Below are 11,116 nucleotides of genomic sequence, written 5' to 3'. Positions count from 1 at the left end.
CATTTGAAAAGACCCTGATGCTGGGAAAGATTGAAGACAGGAGAAGGGGACGACAGAGGATGAGATGGTTGGATGGCATCACCAACTCAATGGACATGAGTTTGGGTAAACTCAGGGAGTTGGTGATGGACAGGGAGGCCTGATGTGCTGCGATTCATGGGGTCGCAAAGAGTTGGACATGACTGAGCGATTGAACTGAACTGAATTAAGTGACCAATGATCTCATTGATTTGTTCACATGTCTGTATGCAAGGAACATGTTCCTCCTCCCTCCAAACACAGATACACCCATTTACTCAGCCTCTGATTGTTTTCTTCCATGTAAGGGAGGCAAGGGGGAAAGAGGGGCTAACAACCTTAATGAAGGGCTTCTGGGTAGAGAATTTAAGGGCACAGAATAATAAAAATGTAGATTGAGGGCACCATGTGGAGTTGCCTGCTGCTACTGCTGCTGCTAAGTCACTTCAGTTGTGTCCGACTCTGTGCGATGCCATAGACAGCAGCCACCAGGCTCCCCCGTCCCTGGCATTCTCCAGGCAAGAACACTGGAGTGGGTTGCCATTTCCTTCTCCAATGCATGAAAGTGAAAAGTGAAAGTGAAGTCACTCAGATCAGATCAGATCAGTCGCTCAGTGGTATCCAATTCCTAGCGACCCCATGGACTGAGCCTACCAGGCTCCTCCGTCCATGGGATTTTCCAGGCAAGAGTACTGGAGTGGGGTGCCATTGCCTTCTTTGGGAGTTGCCTAAGTAGGTCTAATTTTATTTAAAAGTATGTGGAATCTAAGGCTTCATGGGTGGTTCAGTGGTAAAGAACCCGCCTGCCAATGCAGGAGCCACAGAAGCCACGGGTTCAATCCCTGGGTTGAGGAAATGGCAACCCGCTCAAATATTCTTGCCTGGAAAATTCCATAGAAAGAGGAGTCTGGCAAGCTACAGTCCAAGGGGTTGAAAAGAGTCAGATGTGACTGAGCAACTAAGCACACATGCATGCCGCATGCACATATGACATCTAAATACTACCAAATTGGAGTTTAGAAGAGAGCAGTCATTATAAACTTGCTTTCCAGGATTGCATAGGATTAATGAAATACTAAGAATAGCAGAGACAAAGAGGAAGTGAATGAAAGAATAAACAGGGATGGATTAAAGACCTAAATGTAAGGCCAGATACTGTAAAACTCTTAGAGGAAAACATAGGCAGAACACTCTGTGGCATAAATCCCAGCAAGATCTTTCTTGATCCATCTCCTAGAGTAATGAAAATAAAAAACAAAAGTAAACATGTACATTACCATATGTAAAATAGATGACTGGTGTAAGTTTGTTGCATGAAGCAGGGCACCCAAAGCCAGTACTCTGAGACAACCCAGAGGGACAAGGTGGAGAGGAAGCTGGGAGGGGGGTTAGGATGTGGGGACTACATATATACCTGCGGCTGATTTATGCTGATGTATGGCAAAAAAACATCACAATATTGTATAGTAATTATCCTCCAATTAATATAAATAAATTAATTTTAAAAATTAACAGATGGGCCCTTGGTAAATGCAAAAGTATTTGTGTAGCAAAGGATACCATAAACAAAACAAAAAGACAGCCTTCAGAATGGGAGAACATATTTGCAAAAGAAGCAAATGACAAAGGATTTATCTTCAAAATATGCAAGCAGTTGATGCACTCAATATCAAAAGCACAAACAACCCAGTGATAAAATAGGCAGAAGATATAGACACTTCTCCAAAGGAAACATACAGATAGCCAAAAAAAAACCCAAAACAAAACATGAAAAGGTGCTCAACATAACTAATTATTAGAGAAATGCAAATCAAAACTGCAATGAGGTATCACATCACACTGATTAGAATAGTCATCATCAAAAAGCCTACAAACAATAAATGCTGGAGAGGGTGTGGAGAGAAGAGAACCCTCCTACAGTGTTGGTGGGAATGTAAGTTGGTATAGCCACTTGGAGGGACTTCCCTGGTGGTTCACTGGTTAAAAATCTGTCTTGTGATATAAGGGACACAGATTCGATCCCTGGTTGAGGAACTTAAGATCTCACATGCCATGGAGCAAATAAGCCTACGTGCTACACCTACTGAGCCCAAGTGCTGTGGAACTTTTGTGCCACAACTAGAGAACCTGTCAGTCAGTTCAGCCGCTCAGTCATGTCCATCTCTTTGTGACCCCATGGACTGCAGCACACCAGGCTTCCCTGTCCATCACCAACTCCCAGAGCTTGCTCAAACTCATGTCCAGTGAGTCAGTGATGCCATCTAACCATCTCATCCTCTGTTATCCCCTTCCTCTTCTGCCTTTAATCTTTCCCAGCATCAGGGCTTTTCCAAAGAATCAGTTCTGTGCATCTCAACAAAAATATCCCGCATAATGCAACAAAGATCCTGCATGCCACAACTAAGACCCAACAAATCCAAATAAATAATTGAAAGTAAATTGGTATAGCCACTATGGAGAACAGTATGGAGGTTCCTTAGAAAAACAAAAACAAAAAATAAAGTTGCTATATCATCCCATTCCTGGGCATATATCCAGAAAAAACCATAATTCAAAAACATACATACACACCAATGTTCATAGCAGCACTATTTTCAATAGCCAGGACATGGAAGTAACCTAAATGTCCATCGACAGATGAATGGATAAAGAAGATGTGGTGCTTATATACAATGGAATATTACTCAGCCATAGAAAAGAGCAAAGTAAAAACATTTGCAGCAACATGGGTGTACCTAGAGATTGTCATGCTGAGTGAAGTTAGTCAGACAGAGAAAGACAAATAACATACAACATCACTTATATGTGGAATCTAAAAACACGAACTTAATTACTCAGCAGAAATAAAGTCGCAGATGTAGAAGAGCAAGTGAAAGTTGCTCAGTTGTGTCCGACTTTTTGAGACCCCATGGAATTTCATGGAGTCCGTGAAATTCTCCGGGTCAGAATACTGGAGTGTGTAGCCTTTCCCTTCTCCAGGGAATTTTCTCTACCCAAGGATCAGTCCCAGGTCTCCTGCATTGCAGGAAGATTCTTTACCATCTGAGCCACCAGGGAAGTCCATAGCTTCCCCCAATCATCCTCCCACCACATCCATTCTCTTCAACTCACCTAGATGACCCTTTGAAAAGGCAAGTTGGCTTATTTCACTTGCCTACCTTAAATCAATAATTCCTGTCATCATAAGGATTAAATCTTTCCCTTATTTTTCGTCCCATGGCTCCAGCCTCATGCGTGCCACTCTGGCAATGATTCTAAAGTTCATGTAAAACTTTGCAGTACTTTCAATTTTGATGAATATTTCTTGTTTGAGCCTTTGTACACACTTAGTCTTATTCTGGGAACAGTTTTCTTCGTCGATTCCACTCTCCATTCTGCTCACTAACTGGTGAAATTACATGGAAATTATAGACCATCTCAAAGATACCTTCTCTGATCCCCAGTTCTAGAAAGTAACAGTCTGAGAAATGGGGCGAGGAAGGAAGGGGGAGAAAAGGCAGGTGGAAACAGACATGAGAAAAGAAACAAATCAGGACAAAGAGAAGTACCAAGAGGTTCCAACAGCAAGATGCTGAGGTAGAAATAGAAGAAGCAGAGGTGTGCGGAAAGACTGGGAATGACAAAGAGAACAAGATCGGGAGACAAAATGTGCAAGGTCCCTTAGAGTCTCCATTAGATTATTGGATTGTGCAAGCCCTCCTCTCGCCTTCATGAAACAGTAAGACACAGGCATGCAAATTGTCTTAACCTCTATTTTATGGCTGGGGAAATAAAGCACAGAAAGGCATGACAGTTATTTTTGCAAGAACAAGGTAGAAAAGGAAGAGTGGCCACCAGCATCCTGGGTGTGCCCCTGAGGACAGTGGTGTGCAAAGCCAGCTGGCAGTCAGGGTGGGGTCACATGGTCAGAAGAGGAAGAGGAAGCCCAAGGAGTTCTGCAGGTTCTTAAAGAAGTGAGCTCAGGTCCAGGAGAAAATTTTAGCTAAGGAAAAATTTATATTGGTGGGGAGGGAAAGGAAACCACAGAGAGATGGGGAGTATAGAAATGGACCCAATCATTTGAGCTTTAAGAGAAGTAGAAAGGATAACAGGGGAAAGGAGATATACTATCACTGAAAAACAAGCAAACAAACAAACAAAAAACTCAAGACCTGAAAACAAGAGATGAGGAGAGAAGCCCAAACAATCAAATGGATGCACAGCTAGGAAACAGCTGCGTGGCCGCGGAACTGTGGGTAGGACCCTGACAGGGAGACCGAAGGGGAAGAGGAGCAAGCAGATGGCAAAGAAACAGGAGACAGGGTGGCTCTCAGACCAGTGCTTGGAGCAGACATGTCACTGTCGCATCGTGTTCGCATGAGTGCGCTGAGGTCTGTCTCTGATCACCCTCCATGTCCATCATGCTCTTGTTTCTCCACAGTGACCAGTGATCCCAAAGCTCCCCAAGTGCCTCCTGAAGGAGAACCCAAGGAGGTGCTCAGCCTACTACCAGCAGAGGGAGAAGGTAATTATGATTTAAATTCCTAACTGCTTCAATATATGGGAAAAAAAATCCTCCATGTTTCTCATCTTGCCATTCTCTTCTTCATAGTCACATACGTACACATGGAACTGTGTCAGTTTCTCTTTTTTTCCCCCAAACTGAGAGAGACTAAGGATAAAGGTGAACTAAGCTGGGTGGGGAGAGCGCCCCTGGGTGAAGGAGGTAGGGAGACAGGATGTGTCAAAGGTGAACTGGGATCCGGAAGTAGAAGTGCCGGGGTAACTTCAGCTGCATATACAATTCACATTGACATATGGCAAAAACCACCATGATATTGTAAAGTAATTATCCTCCAATCAAAATAAATTAATTAATTTAAAAAATCCAATTTGGCCATTGAGGCAAGGAGATCACCAGCTTCCTTCCGGAAGTCCTAGGAACACGAAAATAAGTTTTGTGAATGATGGATAGACTTGTGATGTAGAAAGGTGGTGTAGTATTCTTAGGATAGAGCTGATAAGGGGAGGCTCTCTGGCCCTGTGGTCCATGAGAAGATGGAGGGAAGAATGGGGTGGGGAAAGGTGATAAAGAGCAGTGTCAAGGCTGAAAGAGAAAAAAAAAAAAAGACAGAAGCAGAGGAAACATCACACACCAAAACAAAGAGAAGCATCTATAGACACTGGCAGAGGAAACAAGGGCAGAGAAAGAAAAATATGCAGTCAATGGGAAGAGAAAGAAGGAGAAAGAGAATTAGATGTGCAGGGAGTGCCGGGAGAAGGTGGCTGGTTCTCAGCCTCCGGTGGTAATGATGGGAGGGAGTTACCCTGCAGATTGGGGGATCTCCAAGGGCAGATCAAGATAGTCTGGGACAGGGACAGCCCCACCCAGGAGAGAACTGAGCTTTCTGTGTCTTCACCATGAGTTTGTTTGTTTTTTGCCGTGATTTCCCCTGGTTGTATACTGAGACCTCTGAGGGATTTCATTCCTTTCTGCAGAGGATAACAATGCCTGTTGTGTGATCTGTGAGGAAGAAGAGCCCCAGGAAGCCCTGAGCTCCCCATCAAGATGTGAACCAGGTAAGGAAGGGGTATTGTCAGCCCTGAACTTCAGGGTGTCAGATGTCTGAATTCAGAGCTGAACAGCATGACCCTGGTTATAACAGATGAGTTCCCACTTAGAGTGGAATGTTAGTCGCTCCATCCTGTCCAACTCTTTGCAAACCCATAGACTGTAGCCCATCAAGCTCCTCTATCCATGGAATTCCACAGGCAAGAACACTGGAGTGGGTTGCCATTCCCTTCTCCAGGGGATGTTCCTGACCTGGGGATAGAACCAGGTCTTCTGCATTGGAGGCAGATTCTTTACCATCTGAGCCACCAGGGAAGTCCTCATGTTGTAGTAGGCCAGTCCTAAAGAAAGTCTTTTGTCCTCCACAATCTTTATGTTTATTTACACTAAAGATTTGATATTGTGGTTTTAACTCTTGAATACCCTTTATTCCTATGAAGAATAAAGATAGATATTTATCTAGTGTTTAACAATACTATTAATAATATATTTTTATAACATTAGATAGGCTTTCAAAGGAATATGGTCCTTGAGAGCCACTAGTCAGAAAGAAAAACCAATGACCCCAAATCTCACAAGACAGTTATTGCCACATATTTTTTTAATCAATCTATTGGATTATATAGCACTTTATTCTTTTCTAAGTACTTTGGCAAACACGATTTCCTTACAAAATTTTAGGACTTCGCCAGGGAAACAGTTATTATTTCTCCTTAAAGATTAGGATATGGAAACATAGAAAAATGATGCTTGTTATTCCCTGAGATCAAAGTAGAAGGAAGGACAAAGACTCATCTGTGTCCCGAGTATCCCACCGCAGGTAGTGGCTCTGTGAGGCTCTGCGAGGCTCAGCTTCACACAGGGAATTGGGAGATTGGGATCGACATATGTGTGTGTGCTCGGTCACTCATTTGTTTCTGACTCTTTGTGGCCCCATGGACTGTAGCCCGCTAGACCCCTCTGTCCATGGGATTTTCCAGGCAAGACTACAGGAGCGGGTTCCCAACCCAAGGATCTAACCCTCGTCTCTTATATCTCCTGAATGGCAGACAGATTCTTTACCACTAGAGCCACCTACCAGATATAAAATAGACTAACAAGAATCTATTGTATGGCACAGGGAACTCTACTCAATACTTTATAATGACCTATATGGAAAAAAGAATCTTAAAAAAGAGTGAATATATGTATATGTATAACTGATTCACTTTCCTGGGTATCATAAACTAATACAATGTTTTAAATCAGCTATACTCCAATAAAAATTAAGAAATAAATGGATACGAATCTAAATAGAACCAGGCTGCAATATGCTATCAGGGAAGGGAGATAATTTTCAACCTGCTTTTGCTAAGATTGTCCCAAGAACATGGACATAGTGAGAATAATCGTAATACAGAAAATTCATGTGAAAGACATTTGAAATTAGCATGCCAAGGGGAAGGAAAGATTCCTGCTCATTTGTCAATGGCAGAAGATGAGAACTTTGACAATATGGAGAAGGAACAAAGTAAGATGTGAGAACAAAGTGAGATGGACAAAGTAAGCAGAAAGGCTGGCATTTTAACTTTTAGATTTAAATTTTAGGTGGAAACATTGCAAACAGAAAGTTAACAGTTAGAGAGAAGAGACAGAAGCAAGGAAATGAGTTCCCCAGAAGAAAGGAGTGAAACTCAATAATCAAACAAGGTACAGAGTTTAACAGGTAGAGAAACTGATATGAAGAGAAAGACCCTAAAAGGGAAAGTGCTAAGAAGTAGAAAGAGTGGAGGAAAGCATGAAGTTATACACAGAGGAAAAGATAAAGGAGAATGAGTGAAACATCTGCAGACAGGAAACACCACGTACAAGGGATGGAGAAGACCGTTGAGGACGTTGTAGGAACTGAAAGAAGGGTTGCTGCATGGAGGCAACTTCTAAAACCAGGAGCTGAATGTGTTAACAATGAGTTTTCACTTCAGTTCAGTTCAGTCACTCAGTCGTGTCCAGCTCTTTGCGACCCCATGGACTGCAGCATGCCAGGCCTCCCTGTCCATCACCAACTCCCAGAGCTTGCTCAAACTCATGACTGTCGAGTCGGTGATGCCATCCAACCATCTCATCCTGTGTCATCCCCTTCTCCTCCTGCCTTCAATCTTTCCCAACATCAGGGTCATTTCCCATGAGTCAGTTCTTCACATCAGGTGGCCAAAGTATTGGAGTTTCGGCTTCAGTCCTTCCAATGAGTATTCAGGACTGATTTCAGATTACCCCAATGATCAAAGTGGCACCTGTAATAGCCTCTGAGGCAAGGGGCCTCTCCTCAGCCATTCTTGTCTACTTCCATCTATAACTTAATGGTCCCCACATTCCTATCTCTGGCCCAGACTTGTCTTTTAAGCTCATTCATCTAAGTGTCTGGATTTATTTGTACAGGAATCTGTGAGACTGCCCCATTTGGGTGGTTTTGGGAAACTTCAGTAGCAGACACTTCCTTAGTTGTATGGACAATCTTTCTTGATGCCGCATCTGCCTCCTTTCCTGGTGTTCTTTGTTTCAGTATGGAACTCTATTGTTCCATTCTTTAGGCAGACACCTAGGGATCGTCAATGTCTCTTCCCCCTCCTTCAATTCACACAACCCATCAATCATCCAGTTTAATCAACTACACCTTGAACATGTCTCCTGCTCGTCCATTGCTTGCCGCTCTCAACACAAAAGCGCTCATCAGATCTCTCTTCTCTCTGGAACCAGAGCCAGAGCAACAGTCTCTGTCTAGTCTCATACCTTCCCCTAATCACCCTCTCCCTGCATCCATCCTCTCCAACTCACCTAGATGACCCTTTGAAAAGGCAAGTTGGCTTATCTCACGTGCCTACACCTTAAATCAGTACTTCTTCTTGTCATAAGGAGTAAATCCTTCCCTTATTTTCCTTTCCATGGCTCCAGCCACATGTGTGCCTCTCCTGCAGTGACTTTTAAAGTACATGTAAAACTTTGCAGTAATTTTAATTTTGATGAATTTTTCTCATCTGAGCCTTTTGCACACACTTAGCCCTGTGCTGGGAACAGTTTTCTTGGTCCATTCCACTGTCTAATCTGCTCACTAATTGGTGAAACCACATGCCAATTATATTTACTTATCTATTTATATATTTTTGAGTGCATTGGATCTTACTTGTGGCACGTGGGATCTTCATTGCAATGTTTGGGTTTCTTTCTAGTTGTGGCCTTTGGACTCCAGAGCACCTGGGCTCTGTAGTTGCAGCTCATGAGCTTAGTGGCCCCTTGGCTTGTAGGATCTTAGTTCCTCGGCCAGGGATCAAACCCACATCCTCTGCATTAGAAGGTAGATTCTTAACCACTGGACCACCACGGAATCCCTCACATGGAAGTTATATACCATCTCAGAGATACCTTTTTGGATCCTTCGTTTTAGAAAACAGCAGTTTGAGAGATGGGATGAGGATGTAAGGATCAGCATCAGGGAAGGAAGGAGGAGAAAAGGTAGGTGGGAACAGACATGGGAAAAGAAACAAATCGGGACAAAGGAAATAGCAAGACATTCCAACAGCAACACACTGACTGAGGTAGAAACAGAGGAAGCAGAGATGCATGAAAAGCACGAGAATGAAAAAGAGAATGAGATTGGGAAACCATGTATGCAAATTTCCTTACATTCTGCATCAGATTACTGGGTTGTGCAAGCCCCCCTCTTAGCTTCACAAAACCAAAAGACAGGTGTGCAAACTGTCATAACCTCTATTTTATGGCCTCAGAAATAAAGCACAGAAAGGCACGGCAGTTATTTTTGCAAGGGCAAGGTAGAAAAGGAAGGGTGGGCACCAGCATCCTGGGTGTGTCCCCGAGGACAGCGGTGTGCGAAGCCAGCTGGCAGTCAGGGTGGGGTCGTGTGGTCAGAAGAGGAAGAGGAAACCCAAGGAGTTCTGCAGGTTCTTGAAGGAGTGAACCAGAGTCCAGGAGAAGGTTTTAGTTAAGGAGAAAGTAATGCTGGTGGGGAGGGAATGGAAATCACTGAGAAACAGGGAGCATGGAAATGGACCAACCACTTGGACTGTAAGTGATCTAGCGTAAGAAAACTAGAATGGATAATAGAGGAAAAGAGACACACTATCACTGAAAAACAAGGAAACAGGAAACCCCAAGGCATGAAAACAAGACATGAGGAGAGAAACCCAGACAATCAAATGGATGCACAGCTAGAGCTGCGTGGAGGTGGAACTGTGGATAAGACACTGAGAGGGAGAGAAAAGGAGAAGGGGTGCGAGTAGATGGCAAAAAACAGCCAGCCCGTGGCTCCCAGGAGCAGAGCTTGGAGCAGACATATCAGTGTCCCATGGTGTTGGCACGAGCCCACTGAGGTCTGTTTCTGATCACCTTCCACGTCCATCGTGTCCTTGTTTCTCTGCAGTGACCTGGGATCCCAAAGCTCCCCAAATGCCTCCTGAAGGAGAAGCCGAGGAGGTGCTCAGCCTACTACCAGCAGAGGGGGGAGGTAATTACGACTGAAATTCCCAACTGCCTCAATAAATGGGAAAAAAATCTCCTCTTCTCTCATCTTGCCATTCTCTTCTTCATATTCACTTATGTACACAAAAAATTGTGTTGATTTTCTCTTTTGTTTTTCCCCAAACTGTGAGAGAGACTAAGGATACAGGTGAGTGGAGCTGGGTGAGGACAGCACCCCTGGGTGAAGAAGGTAGGGGGCCAGGATGTGCCAAAGGTGGGCTGAGGTCCCGAGGTAGGCGTGCCTGGGTGACTCTGTGTGTGTGTGTGTGTGTGTGTGTGTGTGTGCTCAGTCATGTCCAACTCTTTGCAACCCCATGGACTCAAGCCCACCAGGCTCCTCTGTCTATGGAATTTTCCAGGCAAGAATACTGGAAAATTTCCTTCTTCAGGGGATCTTCTCGACCAGGGATTGAACTTGGGTGACTTTAAGTGCATATAAAAATCCAGTTGTCAGCAGGTTATGGCCACTGAGGCAAGGAAATCATTTTCACCTTCCTTCTGGAAGTCCTAGGAACATGAAAATAAGTTTTGTGAATGATGAGTAGGCTTGCGATTTAGAAAGGTGATGTAGGATTCTTAGACTAAAGCTGATGAGGGGAAGCTTTTGGGCCCTGTGGCCCATGTGAAAAATGGAGGGAAGAATGGGATGGGGAAAGGCAATAAAGAGCAGTGTCAAGGCTGAAAGAGGAAGAAAAAAAAAAGACAGGAGCAGAGGAGACAGCACACACCAAAACAAAGAGAAGTATCTAGAGACACTGGCAGAGGAAACAAGGCCACAGACAGAAAAATATGCAGAGTCAATGGGAAGAGGAAGAAGGAGAAAGAGAATTAGAGGTACAGGGAGTGCAGGAGAAGGTGGCTGGTTCTCAGCCTCCGGTGGTAATGATGGGAGGGAGTTACCCTGCAGGCCAGGGGAACTCCAAGGGCAGATCAAGATGGTCTGGGACAGGGACAGCCCCACCCAGGAGAACTGGGCCTCCTGTGTCGTCACCATGAGGTTTTTTTTTTTTTTTGCCATGATTTCCCCTGGTTGTATAC

At 44.1% G+C, this 11,116-nt stretch overlaps 1 protein-coding gene across 12 annotated transcripts in view; it reads left to right on the top strand.

Annotated features, from left to right (window-relative positions):
* The window catches only part of LOC104986433 (nuclear body protein SP140-like protein), an 81,723-nt gene that overhangs the window by 27,345 nt on the left and 43,262 nt on the right, over positions 1–11,116 (top strand). For 11 of the 12 annotated variants that reach the window (XM_010836999.1, XM_010837000.1, XM_010837001.1 and 8 more), the window contains 3 exons: positions 4,439–4,522; positions 5,497–5,577; positions 9,981–10,064. In XM_010836999.1, the coding sequence (XP_010835301.1) occupies positions 4,439–4,522; positions 5,497–5,577; positions 9,981–10,064 (249 nt within the window). The remainder of the gene's footprint in view (positions 1–4,438; positions 4,523–5,496; positions 5,578–9,980; positions 10,065–11,116) is intronic. The other variant, XM_010837002.1, reaches the window with a different exon arrangement.

Source organism: Bison bison, unplaced genomic scaffold (assembly GCF_000754665.1).
Source record: "Bison bison bison isolate TAMUID 2011002044 unplaced genomic scaffold, Bison_UMD1.0 scf7180017864068, whole genome shotgun sequence".
Lineage (NCBI taxonomy): Eukaryota > Metazoa > Chordata > Mammalia > Artiodactyla > Bovidae > Bison > Bison bison.
Note: the sequence above shows the minus strand (reverse complement) of the source record. Positions and strands in the feature narration are given on the sequence as shown.